This window comes from Corvus hawaiiensis, chromosome 3 (assembly GCF_020740725.1).
Source record: "Corvus hawaiiensis isolate bCorHaw1 chromosome 3, bCorHaw1.pri.cur, whole genome shotgun sequence".
In the NCBI taxonomy this organism is placed as follows: domain Eukaryota; kingdom Metazoa; phylum Chordata; class Aves; order Passeriformes; family Corvidae; genus Corvus; species Corvus hawaiiensis.
Genome location: NC_063215.1, coordinates 109870864 through 109895887, shown reverse-complemented (window position 1 = coordinate 109895887; position 25024 = coordinate 109870864). Strand labels below are relative to the sequence as shown.

The 25024-nt window shown below is 45.3% G+C and overlaps 1 protein-coding gene across 3 annotated transcripts in view; it reads right to left on the bottom strand.

Annotated features, from left to right (window-relative positions):
• SHLD1 (shieldin complex subunit 1) overlaps positions 1-18163 on the bottom strand; it is a 39667-nt gene extending 21504 nt beyond the window's left edge. Inside the window, exons 1-3 of one of the 3 annotated variants that reach the window (XM_048296551.1) lie at positions 17834-18163; positions 16989-17120; positions 15185-15351 (exon numbers count right to left, since the gene is read on the bottom strand). In XM_048296551.1, coding sequence (XP_048152508.1) covers positions 15185-15344 — 160 coding nt within the window. In that variant the 5' untranslated portion in view covers positions 15345-15351; positions 16989-17120; positions 17834-18163. Of the gene's footprint in view, positions 1-15184; positions 15352-16988; positions 17121-17833 lie in introns of those variants that run through there. The other 2 variants (XR_007202147.1, XR_007202148.1) reach the window with 2 other exon arrangements.
• Positions 18164-25024: the final 6861 nt, after the last annotated feature.

The following is a 25024-nucleotide window of genomic DNA, read 5'->3' as shown; positions in this document are numbered from 1 at the left end:
ATGTTAATGAGACCAGAGATGTTCCCACAAACACTCACAGAGGAAGAACAAGGATGGTTTTGGGCAAAGTATTATAGAAAAAGACAAACCAAGAGTTAAATCAGCACAGTCACTTCTGTCGCTTCATTAGTCACTACAGCAAGAGCAAGCAGGGATACCATGGTGTCCTGAAGAAAAAGAAAATCCACAGGAACACACTGGTCCCTCAGAAAGAAGCAGAAACAACTGTTTTCAAATTGGCAGTCAACAGTGTTTTGCAAAAGGAAAACCCCAGACCAGATGTAACAGCTTCCAAAACAGCAGCAAAGCCTGATTATTTTCTCATGCAATAATCAAGTGTGGGAACCAGATTGCTGCAGCAAGCTAATAACTTCATGGCTGAGAAAAGCTACAGAGGTCTGTTTGAGAGGTGAGGAGAAAGGGAGGGCTCAGCTATTGCCTGGCAGGGCTTCAAAAAGCTTGGAAGGTTCAAGTAAATGTCTCCACTGAAGCTGCTAAACCAAAGAAAGCCTCTGGTCTCCTCTCAGATTTGACCACCCCACCATTTTGGGATCACTCTTGCCTCAATACCTGCTCCAAGAACCCACAGGAACTGAGATGAGCAGGATCTTGTGGCACATAGAATTGTAGTATTCCTAAGGAGGCCAAATTTGGCTCCAGCTCCAATAGTCCAGCCACGAAATAATGCATTTCTTTCCATGGCTTTGCTGCAAAAGCACTTGTTAAAGTTTTACCCTACACATTCATTTAGTACCAGTTTGGAAAGGCAAATTCTGGTTGTAGTCAATAGCTGAGAGACTCCTGCCACATCCTCTGAAAGATTTTCTTCTGAAATCACATTAAGAAGTGGTTAAACTGGTACTAAATGAATGTTTAGTTGACAGGAGGATCAAGAGAGGGGAAACCATCAGTATAATCCCAGGAAGCACAGGCTTCCACACTTCAACACACAGCTGGGCACTGGCATCTGGAAATAGCACAGTGGCTTTGTTCTGTGATAGGGAGAGAAAAATTTTGGCAAATTAAGGATGTAGCAAAGCAGGTTATTAGACTGAAGTATTAAAACCAGCCACATGCACTTTTTAGAGATGGATTACTGCCTGAAAGATACCATTAGGTTTTACATGCCTTCATTCTATAGCCAACTCTTCAGCAGCCATAGAGATAGCAGTCAATTAATCCATAATCAAAGGCTCATCTACTAATATTTCATTGCCAGGTATTGTTAACAAAAGAGAAGTCATGAAGAATTTAAGTGATTGACTATTTTGTGGACATGTGTGGGAATAGCAGAGGCAAACCCAGCGTTTTGTTTTCTGCATGAAGAATCTCGTTTGACAACACATGATCACCCTCTTCCAGCACACAGTCTCACTCACCCTGGTGTGCCTGCAGCTCACAGGTGCTAATTACGGAGCATGATGCTTTCATTCTGAATATCACATCCAACTATCAACCTCACTTTTGCTTTTATCTTCTGCTAAATCAGAAAGAAATCTCAAAGAATGATTCCTCAAAATCAAAAAAAATCCCATCTAGAGTTACATCAGAAATAAATAAATCACTCTCTCCATTAACTATCAGCAGATTGTTGAAAGCTAATAGCAATAGGTGAATTCTTAACAATGCAAACTTATTTCCCTTTATATTCCAGGATTGCTGGGCTTAACAATACTAGCATTTCCTTCCATTCAGTCCAACCCAGGTGTGAAACCCACTGGCACAAACTCAGTGTCACAGCCACTGGAGCTAACTTCACTTCTGGAATGCTCTGAAGGTGATTCACACACACACAAATGCAACTGGACAAGTGCCTCATACAAAATAACAATTAGCAGCTATAACAAACATCCTACCACAAAGCACTGGTGCAGCACAAAATGGATCTTCTCAAGTTGTTTTATTTTGCAACTTCTCCTGCCTTCATCATATTTTAATTAAGACTGCATCAGAGAAAAGTTAACCTAGAAATAACCTCATTAGACATCCAGAGAAGCAGCAATGTAGAGCAGTGTTAAATTCAGCTGGGATTGCAGATGGTAGCTCTGTAAATCAGGTTCTGCTTCAATTCAGCACTTCAGCAGAATGTTCATCCTTTCAAGAAATTGCTGCTGAATTGTAAAGTATCATGAAACAGATCCCACTTGTGCTGCACCATGACCAGGAGTACAAATGATACATTTCTTTGCAATCTTAATAGTCAATAACTGCTTAAATCATTGAATTCAAAATAAGTTTGTATTATGAATAGCACAGAAGGACTTGGGCTAGGCACTGGGTCAGCATATTAGGGATGAGTATTCCTTAGGTCGGTACAAGTTACTGCATTTTTGGTTTATCTGCCTGTGGGTTATTCATTAATAACATCAAATACCGCTGTAAAATTTACTCATACACAAATACAACCTAAGCTGTGAACGCCAAAAAAGTTTGCCCCCTCCTTCAACTCTGCCTTGCCTGCTTCTCTATTCCAACAATCCCCTCCTGCTTCTGCTTTTGGGCATTTTATCCGAGGATTTATTTTCAAGTAACAGTGCTTAAGAGGTACAGTCTAGAAGGCAAGAATTGTACCTATGACAGCATTGGTATCAGCTCTGCCACCTGCAGAACAGGAATACTCTTTTCTAAAGGGAAAAGGAAGGGGGTGCCAGGCAGAATCAGATCAGTTTCTAGTCCCATATGTTCCCTCCACTTGTGGTCTGTTTTAGGTGGCAATGTCGTGGTGGGGATATGTGGGTGTGACCCGACACTAGAAATTAGACAGTGATTAGTAAAAGCCTTGAAACACCATCAGATGTATTCAGTATCTCGGCAACATTTGTATCAGCAAGAACTATTGACTGAGCTTGCTCTTATTACCCAAATCAGGGCACAGTCCCCTTTCTTTCACTGCTAAGCTCTCTGCCTCAATGACTTCCTGTTGCACTGAGTTTTATAATCTAATTACCTGCTGTGTAAAAAGTGACTGATTTTGATTCTACTGCCTTTCCTTTTCATCCAACAGACACAGAACCAACATTCATATTCTTCCTGAGATCATTACTGGTTTAAATTTAATTTTAGAAATAGGAAAAAGAAAAGGTTTGCATCATTCTTTGAGATAGAAATACACATGTGAAACAAACCACTATGAAAGTACCAAAGCCTCCATTCATCTAGAAGACATTATAGCATACTTGTCTGTTTTCCCATGCTTAGTCTTTCTAATTTTTTTTGTATCCTATTTTCAGATTAAAAACCAAAAAACCACAACAAACTAACAATCAGAAAAAAAAAAACCAAAATAAAACCCCCCACACAAAACCCCAAAACCTTTCCTGTCAGGCACTGCAGCCTGTACAAAGCTGGGACCTCCTTTAGTACTAACATGCATCATGTTATTACTTAGAGCTGTATAAAACAGTCTGTAGGCACTTATGGGAGGTAGCAATGCAGAGGCTTTACCTTCTTCACAAACCCAAGTAACTTCTGGAATAAGACAACCTCTCTAACATAGGCAGTGCTGTGTTTATAAAATACAGTGAACTTGCAGAACTCAAGCCCCCCCTTGCTTTCACCTCTACCCAGAGTGAACACAAACAGGGCATAGCCAGATTCCCTCAGCAGGCTGAAAAGAACAGCAAGCAGCACATAGTACAAAACATTGTCATCTGCTTGCCAGTGCTTATTGCAGCAATAAATAACCAGCTGCCCGCCACCCTTCACAGAGAAACCCTCAGCATGGAGGCTTGCTGGAAAGGCAGCAGCACTGCTCATCCTGACAGCATTCCATCTGTCTGGGAGGAGATTTCATAGGCACAGAGATGTGCATGCACAAGCCAGCCAAGAGGCTCAGCTATTATGGAATCTACAGCACACAACACAAAGAAGGGAGGGCAGTGGGGTGAGGGGTTGTTAAACTCATGAAATGAAGGAAGAAATCAGAAGCAGGAGGGTCCAGGACAAACCTTCATGTACCACAACCCGCACTGATGCTGAATCACTGGCCTGTGTTGTTTTGTTTCAAAAAATATTGTGGATGATGATGTGTGCTGTATTTATACTCGCAGTCTGCTACTAAGGGGCTATGACTCACTATTTTTTATGCTGCAGCCTCATCAGCTGCACACCAGTGAACTCAGTGAAGTAAACCAGAGAAAGAGAGAAGAAAAATGAGGCCTGAATTAAGACAGAGATCTAATTTAAATTCAGTGCCAGATGCCCCACAGGTAAGTCGTGATAGCAGTCTGAGGTGTGAGGCTTTAGGAATACCTCAACTGGACTCAATCCATGTGGTGGGGTACAAGTCAGATGTTATAGAGGGGAAGCCAGGAGACGTTGAGAGCAGCACTGAAGTGTAAAGGCAGGGACTAAATAACTGTACACAGATCCGGAGAAAACTCCACAATGATCCCCACAATCCTGGCATTAATCCAAGCCACGTCACTGCAGAGGAAGGACCTGCAGTCAGAAGGTAATGGCAGGCAGCACCGCTAAGTCCTACATCCTCCACACAGCTATGGAGCATCCCCTGCAGCACTCCAGGCACTGCCTCCACCCTGAGCTCTACTCAGGCACATGGAACAAAGGCATCCTGCCCACAGCCTCCTGCTCAGCCTACCCCAAATCTGCCATGGCAAAATTGGGTAGGAACAATCTGCATTCTTTCACAGCAGCAAGTCTGGCCTATACACTAAGCAGCATCCTGGGAGCACAGCTTCTCATTTAAACAGCACCAGTAAAACTTTTTTGTCCTCCTCCCTGCCACTAGGCACAGAGGATTCCCTGAAATGTGTTTTCCTGCTGCCAGTTCACAGCAGCTCCTAAAGAAGCTTCAAATTCAGGGAACAAATTCAGAGGCAATAAGAGGCCACGGCAATCAGGGCAGATGTATCTTATTTTCTGCTGCTGCATTTCAACAACTGCCGGTGCAGAGCCTTTTGGGTCCAATAAACTCCAGATGATTTTTCTACCACACGGTCACAGGTTATATCTGAAAAAACATTTGAATGACTGAGAGCTAAATGTAAGGAAAGCTTCCCAGTGAAAATAAAAAATTCAGGCTGTGCATATATGATCACTGGTGCCCAAAATTTGGGTCCTCGGTGTTTTGTGTATCAGGACAGGTCAATCTGATAAATGACAAGACAAAACCCCTATATTTAGAATGAGACCAGGAAAAAAAAAAAGTTAAAATCTTACTAATAGAGGAATGAAAAGAAGAGGTTTTAAAGAGACTTGAGGAGTGCCATGTCTTATTTATGTGCTGTGTATAAGCAGAGCATCAAATCGCCCTCAAACCACAAACACCACTCACAACTGGACTGGAAGTGGGATGTCCCGGAGCATCTGAACAAACGTGTAAAGCTCAGAGTTTACTGCAAGTTCTGTACCATCATTTACCAGGGCTCTCTGCCTCCAGTACAGCTGCATTTCAGGCCAGTGCAACTGTACTTCTTCCCCAAGTGCTGATGCTAATGTGGGTGACTCCACAGCACCATGTACCAAAGAAATATCCCGGTGGGCTGGCACAGGCTGGCCTCAACATGGCATTCCAAGCCAATTTGCCCATTTTTTCTGCCCTAGCCTGATATCCCTCATTATTAGATTGGCATTTTTAAGGCACTTTCACAGATCTTTACCATCCACACCTAAGTGATAGAGCTGAGACACCAAGGCAGGCTGTTCAGACAGCAGGGAAAGGTAACACTGGTTTTACATAACGATGTTGTCACAGGCATTCCATGTTTTGTCACTTGCTGGCTGATCAACACAGACACCCAATGATCTTGGGTTGTTCTTGAATCATCTGCACTACAACAAAACCATAATACCAAGCTGCAAAGAGCAACTCTATTATACAAGAAAGGAGGCACCATCTTTGGAGTCCCACACAAAATCTAACATTGATGGAAAGATGCCATGAACACGTGTCCAGGCAACAGGAACAGCCACAGCCCTTTGCAGCTTTCCACAGTTATTTCAATTACTAAGGATTCACAGCATGTACTTCCCTTTCTCCTTTTTACTCCCCAAGAAAAAATAAAGCATTTTGTGGAGGTGTTTCAGCTGTACAGCAGTTCTTGCCCTCCAAAGTAAACAGAACGATTCATGCACACATGAGGATGGTTCCCAACTGCTATTACTGCATTATTGGAGTACTTTGTTAGAAAAATTACTACCATGTCTTACAAGACTCAGCACTGCTTTGTAGCTTCTCTTCTCCAGCTGTTAAGGAAAATTGGGAGTTTCACTGAAATTGTTTCCTACAAAAGATGCTTCTCTTTTTAAAAGCAGAAAGAAAAATGTGACAAGTCTAACCTGGACACTCTACAGGAGCATCTGCAGGAGCTGTAGTCCAACTCCTTTGTGTTCCCATTCTCCTCTGTGGTCTTTGTCCCTTGTGTAACTCTCATGTCTGTGAATCTTTTAATGCAAACCTCTTGCATAGTTTTAAAGCTAAAAGCACATCCTAAAGGTTTCTGTGGGCTGTTTATTTTTGAAGGAAACCAAACCTCTAAGTGAACTTCTTTTTTTGCCTAGCACTGACTGTTCACACATACATTGAAATCTGGTTCATATTATCCTTGTCTAGACACAAGTGCACACAAATTCACCAGTACAGCAGGAAAGCAGGGGACATTCTCCCAGAACTCTGCACACTGCTTGGCGAAATACTTTATGGACACCTGGACCCAACACAACACAAGTAACACTTATCAATAGCCACTTCTCAATGGTAAGAAGCATCTGTGGAAGGTTATCTTGGAATTCAGCACATAAAAACATCACTTGCCTGGGAAAGAGGAAATGTATTGAAGCTAACATGGTAACCCCAGGTGATGGGTAAAGAGCTCACACACACGTGCAGAATATTCTCTGCATCAATGGAGATGCCACTGCTATTCATCTTCCCATACCCGTCCAGCCCTACAGTTATGTCAGGGATTGTTCCCAGAGCTCCTGAGCTCCAAAATAATGACAGAGTTAATCAAACTTAGTGATTAAACAACAAAACCCCTTTTGCACAGGATTTCTGACCTCTCCCTCAACCTGACAGTTTAATTTCCTCTTTCCCTTTGCTGAATCCTGCACTTTCATTCAACCCATACCCTTTCTATTGGCACTTCAGCACCTTTGCAGAGCCACAATAATGCTAAAGGCAACTGAGTTGGGCAGTGAAGCAGATGAGGATCTCTACAAGATCAGCCTGTGCTTCCAAATCTGATTGTGAGAACGAAATGGCTCAAGGCCAGCACCTAAGCAAGAAGCAGGTGGTAAAAGCAGTGTATGGGTGAGATGGCACTGACGAGTCCAAACAAAGCATTTATCCCTTTCAGAAAAAAATGGAACTTGAAGAATTTCCACTACAGCTTTGCACAAAATACCTGTCCCAGGAAAATAAGAATCTCTGATCTGTCTGCCTGTAGCCAGACCCCGTGGCTTGCGGCACTCAGTGTATCCCCTGCAGCCATACACAGAAAAACGGAAGAGCACCAACACCAGTGTGTGAAACTGCTATCATGGCCGTTAGTGCATTCTGGAGTCATGCTCTTGAGGGACTAACGAGGAATGACATCCATTTGCTGAAATATTGCCTATGCCATGGGTCCCATGTTGGCTATCCAGACGCCACACAGACCTGTTAACACAGTCTTTCCCTGAAAATTCGGGGGCCCAACTAAAGACAATTTACAGGCAAATCTGTTCCAGATAGGAGTTCAGTATAGCGGAGACAGCCACCCCAGGTGAACCTTTGTTTTACAGGGTCACTATTCAGTAGCCACTCTGCTGCCTCCAGCAGCATCAGCTGAGTGCCAACATCCAGCATCCAGCTGCTTGGGGATAGACCCACCTCCATTGATGACTTCCAGGGGCAAGGAGCAGAGATCATTGTTTTGAAAAAGCTGAGTAGGACTACCAAAGCAGCTTCAAGCACAGAAGAAACTTCACACTACATATGTGATAAACCAATATTTACAGAATGGGGAAGCCCAGGGAAGCACCCATTAAGGAGGAACCCAAGCAAGGAGCAGCTTTTCAGCCATGTCTGCACTGTATTTTGCAGCTTCACAGAGCCAGTAGCATCTGGCCTCCCAAAAACACCACCATCCCAGCCTGATACCAGTCTCTGTCTTGGTCAGGAAGAACTCCTGAGGTCTTCTTGTACTAGCTTAGAAACTCTTTGTTCCTGAGGTCTTCTTGTACTAGCTTAGAAACTCTTTGTTCCTATAATATTTAATAGCATCATAGTGGTTGCAAATGATGGCTGAATTTATTATTCCCCTGTAAAACACATATTTGAACAGCTTATGTTCCCAATTATAATTTTCCATCTCAAAGGACTCCACATCTGCACTTAAGAGGATGAAAAACGATTCATAAAGAATTGAACAAACTCTTGTCCATTCTTGCCCATTGAACAAATTCTTGACATTTATTTACAGGATTTAATTCCTTTTCATTCAAGATTAATGCTCACTGGTAAGATAAAATAGCACTGGCCTGGTAAGATAAAACAGCATTGGCACAAACATGTACAAAGCTGCCTCACAGCTACTTTAGGAACAATTGCCATAATGACATTACTGCAGTCTGAATTGGATTAGGTCACAGCAATGGACAAACACTGACACCTGTGATGAGAGAACTAAAAGCCCAGGTTGGAATGACACTTTAGATAAAGGTAAGGAAGAAATGGCCCACAGGGACTCTTACACTACAGTGACAGAGCAAGGTGATATTAAAAGTTCCCAGTGCCACCAGTGGGCTGACAGAGCTCTGTGCGCCTGACAGGTCCCAGTGTCTGGCACTGATGGTGTGGTGGTGTGACCCTGGCTGGATGCCCCCAAAGCCACACTCCCCTCCACAACCAGACAGGGGTGAGGAAATACAACAAAAGGGTCCTGAGTTGAAATAAGGACAGGGAGAGATCACTCACTGAATACCATCATGTTAGACTCAGCTTGGGGAAATTAAATTAACTGATTACCAATCAAAATCAGAGCAGGATAATAAGAAGCAAAACAAATTCTCCTTCCCAAGAGACAAACTCCCAAGCTCCTCTTTATGCACAGAACCACAGGATCTGACCAGACAACTTCAGTGCATAAGTACAACTCCCTGTCTCTGCTACTGAAGCATTTTCTCTGTAGTTGAGTTCTAATTATTAATGGTTTAATACAAACTGTTCACTTTCATAGAACACAGAGGTACTCTGAAGCATTAAAGTCTAAAAGACAAGGCGCATGTCTCAGTTCTTTCCCTTACTGATGTATGCATAGAGCTCTAATTCTCCTAAAAAAAGGACTACTTTTCTTCCTCAGACTGTGAAGCATAAAGCACTCCTTTTTTCTGTTCTAGGATTTTTTTTTGTCTGGATGCTTTACGTAGCCCATCCCTGAAAAATTAATTTACACAAGATCTAAGACCTTCAGTGACTCAATGGGGCCCAGTGCTTTATCTTGTGTGTTGTGCAGTTTCCCTGTATTCCTTTTATGTGAGGTGTTATAGATTCCACCTTGCCTTTTCATCCAGTGCTCAACACAACTGGACCACAAAGAGATGCTCGGAGGGTTCATGATGCCAAACTCACCAGAGCCATGCAGTCACCCACTGAAGAGCCTGTCCATAACTTCAGTGGAGCTGCATGACTTCAAGCCCACTGCCCCACTGGATCACACCATCTATACAGAATTAATAGCATTTGAAACATTTTACCTTTCTTTTTCCTCTTAATAAGACTCGAGTCTAAGAAAAATCTAGCATTTTGATCATACTTGAGTGTGTACTTGACTAAAAATCATCACTTAAAAAACCCAGCAGCCCTCTTAAGTTTTACGCTTGCCAGGCTGGTGGAATCAGAAATGGGTAACATTGAGCACTAGAGGGCAGCAGGAAATCAATTCCCAAAACAGGGACCATGTTCTTCAAGGCCAATGCAGTTAAGCACTGTGTTTAACCAATTTCAAACCAACACACTGGTTTAAAAAAAGATTTAATTATGTTGTTTTGCTGTTAATAACAATTAGTTCTGTTGTTTGGGACCACAGTTCAAGCTCAAGTGAGTTCGAGTGTTAGCTTCCTGCAGTCAGAGAAGACTGCACATCCCAAAGCACCTTTGAAGAGCATGCTCGCCTTCACCTTCAGAGCAAACCAAAAAGGAAAATATTCTCAGTGTGATCTATATCTTTTAGGCAAAGGAGACTATCAGAAGTTTCTGTATCTAACCTGGAGTGCATTTATGAGCCCCTTTTAGCTCAGCTTCAGCTCAGCCTGAAAATGATTTAAAATATCACACATTTTAGATTTGCTAAGTTACACAGACCTCTTAAAGAGACTATAGTCTTTAGCCAGACAAAAAAAGCCATTTTGGAAATTTGGCAACTTTTGGCAGCAGTGTGAGCCAAAGCACTGCTCTGGTAGCTCAGACAGCCAAGCTGTAATTTCTACACCAAGTAATGCACACTGAGCTCTGGGCTGAACTGAACCTCCCAGCACCCACCAAAAGCCAGCCCTGAAAGGTTGCTGCTGACGTGACAAAAACGCTCCTTTCATTTTCAGCCTCTACGTCAACACTTGTGAACAACTCCCATACAGGAAAAGCACAGGTCATGCCAGACTTCTTCAGTAAACACAAACCCACTTCTGCAAAACAGATTAAGTAACTCTTGACCGGCCAGAGGACATGGTAGAAAGGAGAGAGCATTTAAGGACGAGTCGGAACACATGTGCCAACATTAGCAGCACTCCTCAGCTGCTAATAAAAGACACAGCAACCTACTGCAAAACTGGGCATGTAAACTCACTGGGAATAGGTAGCATTTTTTTCCAGAGAAATCCCAATAGAACTGACAGCTACTGAGGTAGTTTCGACTGAAGTTGAAAATCTCTGTCGAAAATCTTTGTTTGAACATAGTTGTTTGGTTGACTGAACACCCAGAAAGCAATCAGAATAGTCCAAAAATCATGCTCTTTAAACTGGGATAATGTTGTGATAGATGTCCCCTTGATTTGAGTGGGAAGTTCAGTAGCAGTGCTGTGGCTCAGGCTCACTGATTTGCCCAAACCAGTGGGTCTCCAGTGAAATGGTCTGTCCCATTTCCCCCAAGCTCTCACGACTTGTTCCAAATGGACTGGCTTTGAAGAAAGCCTACAATACCCCACAACTGATCAGACAGAACCTACAGCCTGGGTCCCCACAAGGGAGAAGAGATTAATAGTCCAACACCACATTTTTCAGAAACCACCGTCCTGGAAAGGCTGTAATCCCATGTGAAAGCCAGGACATGCTGCAGAGCGCTGGATCCTGGCTGTACCTGTGCTGCTGCCAGGAAGAGAAGCTGTCCCCACTTCATCCACACAAATATTCACATGGCTGCCCAGAAAGCTGGGCCAGTTCCCTGAGCTGACTTCTCACTGTGTACCAACACTAAGGATCAACCAGGAATAATAAGCACAGCCAGGAGCAGCCTGGGATTCTCGCTGCATTACAGAGGTCAGAGAAGTCCATGGAAAATAACTAAAGATAAGCCTGGGCTCAAACTTGAAACAAACTGCAGGAACAGATTAGAGCTTTTGGAGAGGCAAAGGTTGAACACCTCTATCCTCCCAAGCTGGCTTTAATCCATTCTGCTTTTTTTAAAAAAAGCTAGCCAGCTTTTAGATACTTGACGGTCTCTTCAAGCCCACAGGAAACTCTGTCTACCTTCACCACCCCATCTCTCCAGTATCATCCTCTCTCTCTTACTGTCACCCTTCTTTTATTTTCTCTGTCCCTGTGACACCCCATTTTCTTCCCCTGGGTGACCCTGTCCACCCATCCATTTTCCTAAGGACACAGCTTTTCATTACAAAGAAAAAGCAATGAAGGCAGAGACTACAGGACAAACAATCTGCCCATGATCACAAGCCCTAGGCAGGGCCATGAAGGGAGATGGGACTGAGTTTTGCCCATGCTTCAGACAGGCAGTCTCCCAAGCATGGTTCCACAATTGAACTCTCAAATGCTGCCTCCAAATTTAGTAGAATTACTCCAGAGCTGCACTAGCAAACCCAGTTCTGCCTGACCACAGAGCATGGGCAGCGCCCAGAACCCTGTGCCCTACCAATTTGTAGACCACATCTGTTGTTTATTCTCTAGCACTTTTTTTAAGTTGCAATTTTTCCAGGTAAAGTTTTTTTCCACTGTCCCTGGTATGCTCTGGTTCAGTGCCCTACATGAAAAGTCACATTGCCAGTGATTTATTTCTTTGGAAACAACCTTTATTTGCTTCCTAGGACATATTAATCCAAATAATTTAAGGCTTTCCCACACATACACCTGAATGCTGCCTGCCAAGTAAGAACTTTTGCTGGCAACTTTTCTTAATCCAGAGGAAGTGGTAAGGTGTTCCTGGTGTATTGAGCAACTGAGTGATTAAAAAAATGATAAACAATTAAATTTTTGAAAATTATTTTCCAGTATGGAATAAAAAAAGATGGAGCATACTGAAGTGTTCACTGATCCCATTTAATTTTCTCAGTCTATCACCACTTAGACACTTGAACTCACTATGACAATAAGCTAAAAGTATGAATGTTTGTTGAAAGAGTAGAACCCTCATTCCCACACAAATCATAAAAGTACTCATTTACAAACAATTTTAGAGATTTAGTAATAATCCTACAGGACTACTGTTTTCTTGCCTAGGGATGCCTGCTTTCAGGAGGCCCTGTATTCATGGCTAATGAGTTCTATCTTCTGCTATTAAAAGTGATGGAGCCTCTCTAGACTAATAAAACCTGTTACTGATGACTCAGGCAGTGGGAATACCCCCATGACCACTTCCAGCTCCTGAGGCACTGATGGTGTGGTACTTCAGTCAGTCTCAGCCCAGTTCATGCGGCAGATGACAGAAAACACAGCCTGTCAGCCTGTTTCATTCCTAAGGAAGTTGCCACATTCCCAGAGACCTACCAGCCTTTTGGAAATGCTTTTGAACCACTAAGGAAGATCCTCATCCATCTGCAATCTTCTGGTCATACTGTGGAGGTGCAACCTACAGCCACTGCCACTCCCCTCACTCACACTGCGCCACAGCAGCAGTTCTCAATGTCTCGTGACAAAACAAACGAGCAAAAGAGCTCCTTTCCCAAGATACATTTGACAGAACTTGCTCTTCCAGGAGTATCTGATCCGGGCAGATGTTTCTAAAACCATCTTCCTGTCTCTTCTGCCACACTGGCCAATCTCAATGGGTTTGAATGCTGAACTTGAACCAAAAGAGAGAGTTTAAGTGGATATGTATATTGGTTTGATGCTGCTATGAAGAGAAAAGAACCAAGATGTTCAGAGCATTCATTGGTCATGCTGTGACACTTGAGTTATTTCACTCCAGGAGCACAGGGAGCATCCCACAGTTATTGCTCAGTGGTTTCAGTTGTGAGCAGTCTCTACAACAAGCCATGAATGGGAGGGTTCATGGGCCTCATCTGCCCTCCTCAGCACACCTGGACCCCACACTGGCACCAGGGGGGGCTGGGGTCAGCAAGGAGGCAGGATGTGGCCTCTCAGCATACCTCGGTGCTGAGCTTCAGCTGCGTACTGCACACAGGCACCACAAACAGGTTACCCGGTGCTGTCATTTCCGCACCTGTCGCTCCCACTAAGCCTCAGACATTCCCGTGACTGCCAAGTGGTCATGCAGTTATTCCATGTGTCCCATTCAACACAGCAATCAAGGCCAGCTGCCCTGAGCTACACTAAATGGTGTTTGAGCAACACATCCCAGGAACTGCCCCACAGCTCCCAGGATTGCTTCATACCTGCGACACAGGGCTTGTGAAACCTGAGCAGACAAATGCCTTCCAGCCTGTCTCACTGTCAGAGGAGCTTCCCCATCCTCCTCTCCCATGACAGCGGAAAAGGCTTGCTCAGGACATTCCTTGCAGTGCTGGTCACCACTCTTATGCACAAAAATAAAGCAAAACCTCAAACCAGTCACACTATTACTCTAGTGCAACATGGATCATGGAATGTGATATATGTTGTGGTTTAAAGTAGAGGTTAACAGCATAAGATCCCCATTATTATTAGTAACATAAGACGTGTGGCTTCCTGGTCTGCACAACAAAAGCAAAGCAAGGCTTGGTATCTGCTGTTGGCAGATTCCATTTCAGTTCTGGATGTCCCACACCTAGAGCTGAAGGCAACTGCACAGGCAAGCAGTCAACATCAGCTGAGCGAGATCAGTTGGTAGATGCCACTGCTTACCTGTTTAGCATGAAAATAGTGGAATTCCCACTGGAAGAAACTCTCCTGTTGAGTTTCAAGCTAATTTCTTGGAAGCATGCCACAGAAAACCACTTTAGAGTAAGAAGAGAAGTCAAAGCCTCCTTTTACACTACTTAAGATTCTAAAGCAACTAGAAATGTTGTCAGTGACATTTAACCTGCTCAGATGTCTTGACAAATCCTCTCCATGCACTATTTGCTGACAAGAACTTATTTCCCTCCCAATGTTAAATATAATTACTAGGACCTTTATTCCAGCCAGCATGAATATATGGCAAGAAGTGCCACTGGGCCAGCACATTTTGATTTCACATTTCTTGCCAGCTGTCCCTTATCTTCTCAGAGATACCATTTACACCATGTACTTCTAAGAACCTGGAGTAGTGGCTGACCTAAAATGTTACTTCTGCAGAAACCAGTCCTCTTCCAAGTGAGGAAACTGCTGTCTCACAAGAGTTGAACTGAAGCAGTCCTCACCACGCTATTGTCATTAGCACAAGCAAATAGTTATTATTATTGAAGCAATGGGGTAAAACAAGGCCACATCCTGAGCTCATGATGAGAACATGAAAAACATAAGGAAAGGTTTAAAAACTCTTCCTACTGACTAGGGTAATTTGAGACAGTGTTTACTCCTGATGTCTGAAGGATTACTCTGTTAGTTGTCCTTCTGAGAACACAGTAAATACAAAGAATGTTGCAGAACATTAGCAGCTGACAGCTTCATCTGAGCTCCTCTCCTGTGTCCCATCATCCCACAGTTCCCACTGTATCTGTCCAGCTGGAGCAGACAGTAGTTCTGGTAAAATTGTGTTTTATGACAGGCAGGTGCACCAGTATCAGACTGCAGTGACTCAGTCAAGCAACACACTGCCTACATAGACGAAGCACTGGCTAAAGTAAGAGCATGTGGAGAAGCAGAAGCTGTTACCTGTGGGTGGAGAGGGAAAAACATCCCCAGAAGGATAAAGGTCCTCACTGTTTTCAGAGCTGTGTGGAGGCAGAAAGTGCTCTGCTAGGTCACAAGCAGAGGGGAGGTCCAATATGCTGCTCTCTGAGGTGTGACTTGGTGACGTCTCCTTTCCTTCCATGGTCCCACTGCAGACAGAAATGAGACTCAGCCGGGTTTTTAGAGCATGAAAATCTAAGCAGAAGTCAACACAAACGATCTGACATTTTTGTACTGCTTTATGAGATGAGAGGAGCTGTTCTAGTACAATCATACTTCAACTGAGAAAATAACAAAGATGTAAAGGAGGAACAACAGCAAATCCCACACACAACAGCCCTCAGCCTTAAGTAGGACAATTAGGAGTCCACAATAAATCTGGCTTTCCTAGAGGCTTCCCAGAAGTACAGTCTCGGGCCCCAAAACTAGGAAGCCATGGAGCATATTCCCATCAGGGTATCTCGTCTGTGCCATTTAAAAGGAAACATGTTCTACAGGGTCCTTTTCCACTGATGCTGCTACAAGTCTCAAGTGAAACCCATCCCTCTTGGCTGTGTTCACTAGCAGCAAGAAAAAGCATCTTAAAACTTGTCAATCTCACAGGGATGGCAAACACTTCCTGATGTGGAGACATCAGGGCAGCTGTATTGTATAATCTGTGCACAACACTTTGGAAAGCTTTGGTTGAAGGATCCCCACATCTGAACACCTTTTTATCAAGCTTCCTCAACCAGTCCACCACCACAGAGGGGAAGAACTCACAGCTGGGTGGAGAACAAGAGAGGGTTGGTGCCACCCAGCTCCAGATCAAGTGCTACAGTGAATGGGCAACTCTTTTGGAGAGGATGGAACCAAAGTGCTCCAGTAAAGCAGCTCCAAGCACAGCCACACGAGTGGCCGGGGCAGAAGAGCAGTGAAATGCAAAAAACCTGGTGGGGCAGGAGCTCCTTCTGTTTTGGTAAAGAGTGACAGGACAGAGGAACCAGATCTGGTGGTCAGGCAATGGCCTGTGACCCTGCAGGCTCACATTCATCTTCTCTTCTATAAAATAAAGACAACAAATTCTTATCTTGGGGGTATTATCAGTAAGGAATGTGATAGCCACAGTGGGCAAGGAAATCCCCATAAGGCATTAGTACTGAAAAATAAATACCCCCATGCAGATTTTTTTTAAAAAAACATCATTCCTTAGGTGCTTCTGTGCTGAGCAAACTTTTAGCTAAGATACACCTCTGACCTCTGCAAGATGCACCTGGGCATAAGGAACACATAGAAGGAAAAACTTTCCTCAAATATTGTGTTTATGATGTGTGCTACTTTTAAGTACGGAAGGATTTTAGAGAACTAAACTGCCTATTATCATCCTTGGTCTGGAAAAAAAACCCCCAAAAGAACAAAAACCCACACCAAAAGGCCAATGAACTCCATCCCTCCAAGGGCAAGTGGCAAATTACAGCAATAGGAGCTGCTGGTGTGATACCACAGCAGTTTAAGGCTGTCATTGATGGGAGCTGCAGTGGCCCTGGATGTCTCTGCCTGTGCTGCTCCCCTTCCTTGTCTTGCCACAACAAGACTAACAACATGTGCAACCATGTTTTGATCAGGTTTAGATAAAACAAAGCAGCTTTAAAAAACGTTTTCCCCTGGATTAGCTCCCTCTAGTCCTCTTAAATCAAGTACACAGCAGTCCCAGCCCCAAAACTGATGGTGAGACCACAACTGATGGTGCTTGTGAGAAAAGGCTCAGCCTTGGGCCTTCAGACTAGTGAAAGAGATTCACTATTACCTCTGTGCCACACCTGGTAAGAGAGAGCACTGATGTGCAAACAGTCCCTTTGGACAAAGTCCAGGAGCAAACAGCCTGCTACTGCTTCAGGATTCCTTTATTCTTTCTTCATGGTTTGTCGACCTCAGCTTGCTGGAACGAAACAAACAGGTCAGTTAGATGCTTTGCACCAGCTGATCTGGCAGATGGACAGGGTGACCTTTCGAAGTGTAATGCTAGCCAACGTCAACAGACAGTCATCACATACACCACTGTTTGTTGGGTCTGGTACAGAGGAAAAGTTTTTTCTAAGAATCAGAAAGAGCACATCTAGTTATGCCCTTGAACCTTCTGACAGCAGTGGAGACCTCCTGAAAAGGGGCCGGTACGTCCTAGAAATAAACCCAAGATTTTCTTTACAAGAAGCTGCCAGATGGGCTGTTTATTCAAAACCCATCAAGCAGAGAAGCAAGTAATAGCTGGCAACCCTCCCTCCCTCCTGTGGAGAGCAGGTATTTCCCCAACAGGTTTAGCTAGCGGTGTCTTGATGTCAGCCTGTTCCGCCAAAACTCAACCGGGAAATGTGTTTTAAGAGGGCCCCAAACCCACCCTGTGGAGTACAATACAGGCTCACAAAACCCAAATCCTGTTTCCTCTGCCACTACCACCTCGATTATCTTCAGTGAGCAACCAGGACAGATGTAGTTTCAGGCAGACGCTGGATTTTTTTTCCAGGCCACCCTCACCCGGTGGCACTGCCCAGCTACCAGGAATGTCCCAAAGGCATGTCCTGCACAGGCTTGCCTGGCTGGCAGCATTGCTGCAGAATGTGATGGATACAGGAGGGTGTGAGGCACTGGCCTTACCGACTGCCCTGCTCAGCAGGTGAGGGGGTTCTCTTCCTCCCGGCCGCGTTTCCTTCCCCTTTTCCTGCAGGCAACATTCGCGCATTATTTCAAAAACCACTTCCTTGGCAGAGAAACGCAACAAGAGTGACACAGGGCATGGTGCACGCCAAAGCCGGAGCACCCCACGGCCTGGCCACGGCTGCTGCGCCCACCCCCTCACCGCTTCCTGAGGGGAAATGCCGCGGCAGCAGCCCAAGAGCAGCCAGATCTCGGGGGAGGAGGGAGTGGAAATAAGGGCAAAGCCAAAAGCGCGGCAGGGCTGCCCCGAGCCGGGCCGCACTCGCACAGCCGCACCTCGGGCCCTCCACGCCGCTGCCGGGCCCAGCCAGGGCCCTCCAGCCCCGAGGCCGCCTAAGGGCGAGGGGAAGCGGGCAGAAGCCTCACGGCCGGGGGCAGGCGGGACCGGGGGGCCCCGAGCAGGGCGCTGCGGGACCGTGGGGCCGGCGCTGACACACAGCCGGGCAGCAGCGGCAGCCGCACCTCAGCGGCGCTCCGAGAGCGGCTGCGCAGGCCCCGGGCCCGCCCCCGCGGGACTGCGGGTGGGAAGCGGGCGGGTGGTTTTCAAAATGTTTCCTGCCAGGTTTTCCTCAAAACACGTTTAGCTCGGATTAATCACTGTGAATTCGGAGGGGAGAGGTTTTGGCGGGGTTAGGCAGCGGCGCTATCCCGTGCCTGGCACACGGGATGGCGTCCCGGGCTGCTCAGCGCTCGGTCGCTTTACACCGCTGCCCTGCAAAGGTGCAGCCTGCAAAAGCCCTGAGCGGGGGTGAGCGTGGGGCTGCAGGGTGCAAACATCATAGCGCGGGCCGAGAAAAAACCAACACAATTCCCACCCGGGACATAAGCTGCAAGCTTTCCTCTGAGGGCTTACGGAGCTCGTGGAGGAGATGTGCACCGGGGATGTCCATGTGCTCCCACCGAGGAGTTTTAACAGCGGCGGAGTGGAAGCTTCGCAAGCCCTGCTGAGAAGCGGGGTACAAACCTCACTCAGTTTGAGGCACCGCATCACTTCAGCGCCAGCACGATCGGTGTGTGCGGCCACAGCCGCAGCAGGCGTGGTGACAAGGACATTTACGGGGGACCGACACAGACATCCTGACCCTCTTTACCAGGGCTGCGGGGAGTGTCGCGGACACGTGCTGGATACTTCTCCAGCAAAGAGAATACGGTGCGGTGCTGCCTGACAGCGTGTGCACGGCACAGGCAGACACGCCAGGAGAGAGGTCAAGGATCCGCCCCGGTGCCGTCTGGGCAGGCAGTCGGGAGCAAGTGCTGAGCTCTTTGGCCCGCGCGCTGTGAGTGAGGCTGGGAAGGAGCTGGGAGTTTTTTCCAAGAAGCCTTTGGACTTCAGAGTTACTGAGGGCAAACGGGTGTGTTTAGGAGGAAGTCACTAAAAGGAAGAAAATTAATTGGAAGTCCCGCGGCTGCCAAGAGGGCTTTGTTTTTCTCGCAGGTGAGCTGGCTTGAGCTGGGAAAGGTGTCCACAGGGAGAGCCTTTGAATCCGTGTTTCAGGCACAGCAGTGACTCTGCCTCGCCCTTACAGCCTCTCTTGAACCAGGCCTGGGCACTTGGGGTCACTGCACAAGTAGAGATGCAAACCTAGCTACACCCTGAGCTGTAACTAAACTCGGCTCTAGTACGAGGCTAACTCTTGCCAGTCATATTTGTCCCCAAGAACTACCCATCCCTCTGGGGAAGTTCTGTGACCTGGAAGGCAGCACCCCAGCCCTTCATTTCCTTGCAGGGGTTGGAGTTGAAGCTGAGCTGTGGAATGCAAAACATCAGCAGATCTGCTTTATTTAGCTCTGGGAGCACATGCAATTATTACAGCATCCAGAAAAGTCATCTCTGTGATTTCACCCCACTGGATCATGCCAAGTCTCTGCCTCTACAAAAGCTCTGGCAGTGGGGAACATCACTGGCTCCTGGAAAAGCAAGGAGTTCCAGCCAACAGAACTGCTAAGGGAACTATAGTACTTACTGACAAACATACACAGCTTACCAGTCTCTATTTGTCCATAGGTGGACAGCCAGATCTTTGAACTTAATTTCCCTTCTCTTCCTCACCAGAATGAGGAGGTCCTGCAGTGCTGGCACCCCCACCACTGTAGTCTACACATTGTAGACCACATCTTTATTCCTTATGAACTGCGTTATCAGCAAAAAGATTAAGTTTGCCTGTAGTATTTAGGGCAAGTCTCTAAGTGTGTACTATGGTCCCTTTTATCAGTGCCTTATTTTTAGCACACGATAAAAGTATACCAGCAGTCATGTCTGATGCTGGTTAAAGTGGAAGGTACATGAGAGCCAGGAAACTCAGAATTAAACCCACACTTGACATTTACCAAAGATCAGACTGCTGAGAGTCATAACTAGGGAAAAGGAAATACATTTTCTGACTATTGCAGCTCTGTCACAATGAGATTTTTCAGTGCTGACAGTCTCAGGGCCAGATTGTACAAGATGTACAATTCCATGTCATTGAAGCTAACGTGTATCTGCCAACTTACCATCTTAAGTACTTAACACATAACATGAAGAAAAAAAGTCTGTCTTCAAAACCAGCAGAACTTGCACGTTCATCTCTTTTCAGTCCTTTCCCACTGTCACACTGCAGGGGAGCCTGCCTACTTCCTTCTTTACAGAATAGCTCAAAGTTACTTTAATACCTCAAAGCAGACTAACAGCTGAATGAATAGAAGCTAATCCAGGAAGTGGGCTGAAGGGATGCTAGGGAGACATGAACAAGGTTGATTTTTACACAGTTGAATTTACAAAGGTTGTTCTGTTGATTAACAGAGATGATTAAACCAAAGTTTGTAGTCTATATATCAGTGTTTTGAGTTCACTCCTCACCATGAACTAGTCCTTTGTTCTCAGAACTAAAAGCAAGAAAAAATATCGGTATATTTAAATTTATGAATTGCATGCATTTTACTTCCCAGCTCGAGACATTGTTACTAAAGCAGATGGAGGATCAGGCTTCATCCTAGATTCCCATTCTGAAGCTTTCCTCAAGCACTATAGACAGTGTTTTAGCAGCCTCTGCTCTGGAAAATCCTCTTGTGGTTACCCCCGGAATGAGTTGTTATAGGCTTCAGGCCAGTGTGAGTGAGAAACAGCTCTTCAAGCCCACGAGATGAGAAACAGCAATTGGCAACTCATCTCCACTCCTTCCAGACCAGCGAGGTTTGCTGACAACACTGCAAATAGCAAAAAGCAGAGAAAGGCTGTAAGGAAAGCTCTTTTCCACCACCCCACTATCCCATACAGCATAAGACACCTGGCATTCTCAAATAACTTTTTGCATGATCATCGTTCCTTCACCTAGAGCTGTGTCCTTTCTGTGCACACCACAGTACAGCATTGAAAGTGCAGCTCAGATGCAGAGGCAAAACACATTAAAAGCTGTATTATCCATCCTGATTCCTACCAAGGCCAGACCAGGGTTAGCATACTTGTGGGAATATACTTGCTTAGCTGGGGAAAAAAAAAGAGATTGGTTACCCTAAAACTCCTTGATTTATCCAGCTGTGTTAGCTTCTAAAGAGTATTATAGTCCCCCAAATTTGCCAAAGTTAAGTTTTCAGGGCCACATAAAAAGACATTGTGTGTTTCGTGTTCTGCCACATCAAAGGCAATCACTCAATCCAGCAGACCTCCCTCTAAAGGGTCAGTTCCACTTAAACTGGAATACCCCTCCTGGTCATTACTATCTCCAAGCAGTGATAATGGCAGGGCTAATGCCTTTCAGAGTTTGGACTGAGCTATCACAGAAGACTGATTGCTGATTCAGCTTCCTGGTTAACACTAGGGTTAACATATAAGCTATTTTACCTGTCTTTCTAACTTATAAGCTAACCTACCTGTCTTTCTCACCCACAGTCAACGCAGGCATCTCCCAAGTTCCTCCAACCCCATAAACTCTATTCTGGTAACAGTACTTCTCTTCAAGACAGGTGAAGTTTATGAGCAGCAGTCACCCACTTTACAAAAAGTGGGTCAGCCAGGCAATGAAAAACACTCTTGGCCTTCTCTTCCCTGGCCATAAGACAAGTAATGCTTTTTGCTTCCTCCTTCAGTAACAAGAGGTTTAAGGCTTTTGCTTGCTGCAGTCAACACCCTGAGGTACAAGAAGTTTCTAAGACCAAATGTTATTTTCTGCTGTACCACATGCCATTAAATTGACTTTATTATTTTTTTTTTTTATTAATCCCTTGCTGTGGCTGTGACCTGCTTTTTCTGGTGTCTGACTTTTTAAGGTGTCGTTTCTAAACTAAACTAACCATGGTAGCCAGTTCATGTATTAATACTGTGTCTTGGAATTTTGTGATTTCAGGAGAAACTGGCTCTCTCTTCAAAAAGTAGTTTACTGTGGCAAAGGCTTGGCAATGTGAATGTTGGGGATATTTCAGTACAAGCAGGAACAGGATTTTTTTTTCTTAAAATCCTGTACCAAATCCCATCTCTCTCCTTTCAGAGCCTCTGCTAGAATGGGTGCAGAAGCATGCCTTCTCTGATCGATATTACCTCCCCTCTTTTTTGGGCTACCTCCTTGGCATCTGCAGCTGCTTGAACCCACTTTGAATGAAAGCTTTTTAGGACCTAACACTATTATTCTTGTTCTGTACAAGATTTTAGCACCGTGGATGCTGATGTAGGGCTCTGTGGGGCCTCATTTCCTCCCTTCTGCATCACAATTCACTAAAATAAAACAAAAGCGTTATGGTACTCAGGGGTAAACATGAAACGCACTGTAACTTAGAGTACCCAAACACAACTTGGGTCTGCCTTAACTAGCATCGTATTTCCTTCTGCCAGACTTCTCCTCTTTCTCTGCATTCCTATTTAAGTCTCCACACCCACACCCTTGCATTCCTGCTGCCCAGGAGTTTTGTTCATCCCAATCACTCTGCCTGGGCTGCTGCCCTTTGCAGTCCTGATGAACAATGCATGTAAAACAGAGACATTTGGAGTACCTAAGCTCATGTCTCAGTCTTGCTTTGGGGCAGAATAGCCCTTTAACCATTGGTTTATCCTCTGCTGTTTATCCCCTTGCACTCTTGAAGCTGGTGATCAACAGTCTCTTCAGCTTCTTAGTCGCTATACACACCAGCCAGCAACTGGACTCCTTTGATTCTGGCAGGGAGCATGAGTCTGAGTTTCCTGTTCTTGTATTCCTAGGATCTGGATGGAAATTGTTACAGCTGGACCTTCATCAGTCTGTACACACATAAATACTCACCAAGGATACGTCATGTTCTCATGCTGTTGAGCCTTTGGGGAATTTCCAAAAGATGCTTCCAGCCTCACTTGAAGTAAACAGTCACAAGGGAACAGTCACAGTCTGGCTTCTTGCCTGGATCTTCCAGCGCCTGATATAGCATGGAGATACAACAAGAAGTGTCAGTTGCAGTAATTATGCACTTCTCTCCACTGGAAGACCTCCCGTGTTTAGGAGCTGAGCTCACTCCCTTGGCATTCTACGCTGCTACTTTCCCTGACCAGTAGCAGGCTTTTGTTCCACAAGCACACCAGCTCTGAGATCATTACCTATCAATCTGTTAGAGATTGGATCGAAGAGTTCAAAAGTAACCTGAGATAAATACATCCACATTGGCCCTGTTTTTCCTAGAAGCCAGATAAAAGTAAAGAGTCAGGTCTTTGATCTAAAGGGCTGGTGTTCTGCCGGTGGGGTTATGATGAATAGTGAAACTGAAGGGCAGAGATTATACAGTGCCCAAAGAAATCACCCTCTGCTCTCACACAGCATTATCTGCTCCCTCAGCAGCTCTCCACTGTATTGTTTCAGGGAACTTCTAAATAGTTTTTGCAGTTGTGAGCATATAATTTTACTTTAATTGAGCTCCCACTCATAGGACATAGACTTGACAATGGCTTTGGTGTTAATTTCGCCCACCAATTCTAGGAGAGCATCTTTATAACTTAAAAGGGAGGCTCCATTCTGGTCCCATTCAGTGTTTCTTGATTTGACAGTCTTACTCCCTGCCCCATATATTGTGGTGCGGTACAATAGGGCTTTTGGGGGTTTTTTTTGGAGTAATTACACGTTTTCCCATAATTTCTGGATGAAGTCTGGCCCTCTGTGAGGTTTCTTCAAGGTATGTCTACTTCTAATCCCCACATTCTGTGTGAGTCATAGCTAAAGGACTAAATGCCTCCAAAAGTCAGGCTTGTGCCAGTGCTCCTACATGAGAGACACCCTGTTGAGCTGTAGCTCTCTGCAGAGACACGCTGCTCATGGAAAGTGGCAAGAATATGCTCAGAGAGATGTTGGCCTCCAGCTATTCTCCAGAAATCCACCTGGGCAGGGCAGGGCAGGGCAGGGCAGGGCAGGGCAGGGCTTTTTCCTGTGAAATGCTCACAAAGTCGTGCTGGTCTCCCTGGAAGGCCTGGCAGTTATACCAGAACAAAAGGAAAAGCTTCTTTTCACTGCTTGGGGCTTTCAGCAGTAGGAGGGGGGGTTTGGGCTTTCCTTTTCTGAGCTGTCAGCAGAGTAGAAGCACGATGGAAATTGTCTGCCAGGCTGAAGATCAAGAGGGAAGCAAAGCTAAACCTGGCAGAGTGAAGTTCTAATGCATAAACTGATCTTCCCTTCAGCCTGGTCAGCCTTCAGCTGGATTTTGAGTATCCACATGAGCTGCCCTGATCCAGTGTCAGCAACACTGAGAACATGCTGTTGTGCAATGAATCTACATGAGCACCTCAGAAGGAAGAGCAAATTATCATTCTGGCCTCCCACTTCAATCCTCACAGCTCCAAAAGCCCCCACTGCTACTGGAAGGTTTAAGCCAGCAATGTTTTTTGTTCAAAGAGATTGGAGCCTTATTGCTGACTTTGGGCTGGTGTTGCTGGTGTCCTTCTAGTTGCATTTATCCATGACCTGCCACAAGTATGGAAAGTCCAGCCTTTAGGAGTAGGAAGAGCCATGCTGCTTCCAGGGCTGCCAGTGCTGCAGCTCAGCCTGCTTTTCCATTTCCAGTGCTCACACAGCTCAGGAGAAAGTAAACAGAAGCCTTGGGCTTGGACTGAGGCAGGAGAACCCCACAAGACCTCTGCCCTGCTGGAGCACGATTTCATACACTGTGTTCCTGAGTGAGCTGAAGACAGCCCTGAATTCCTTGGAT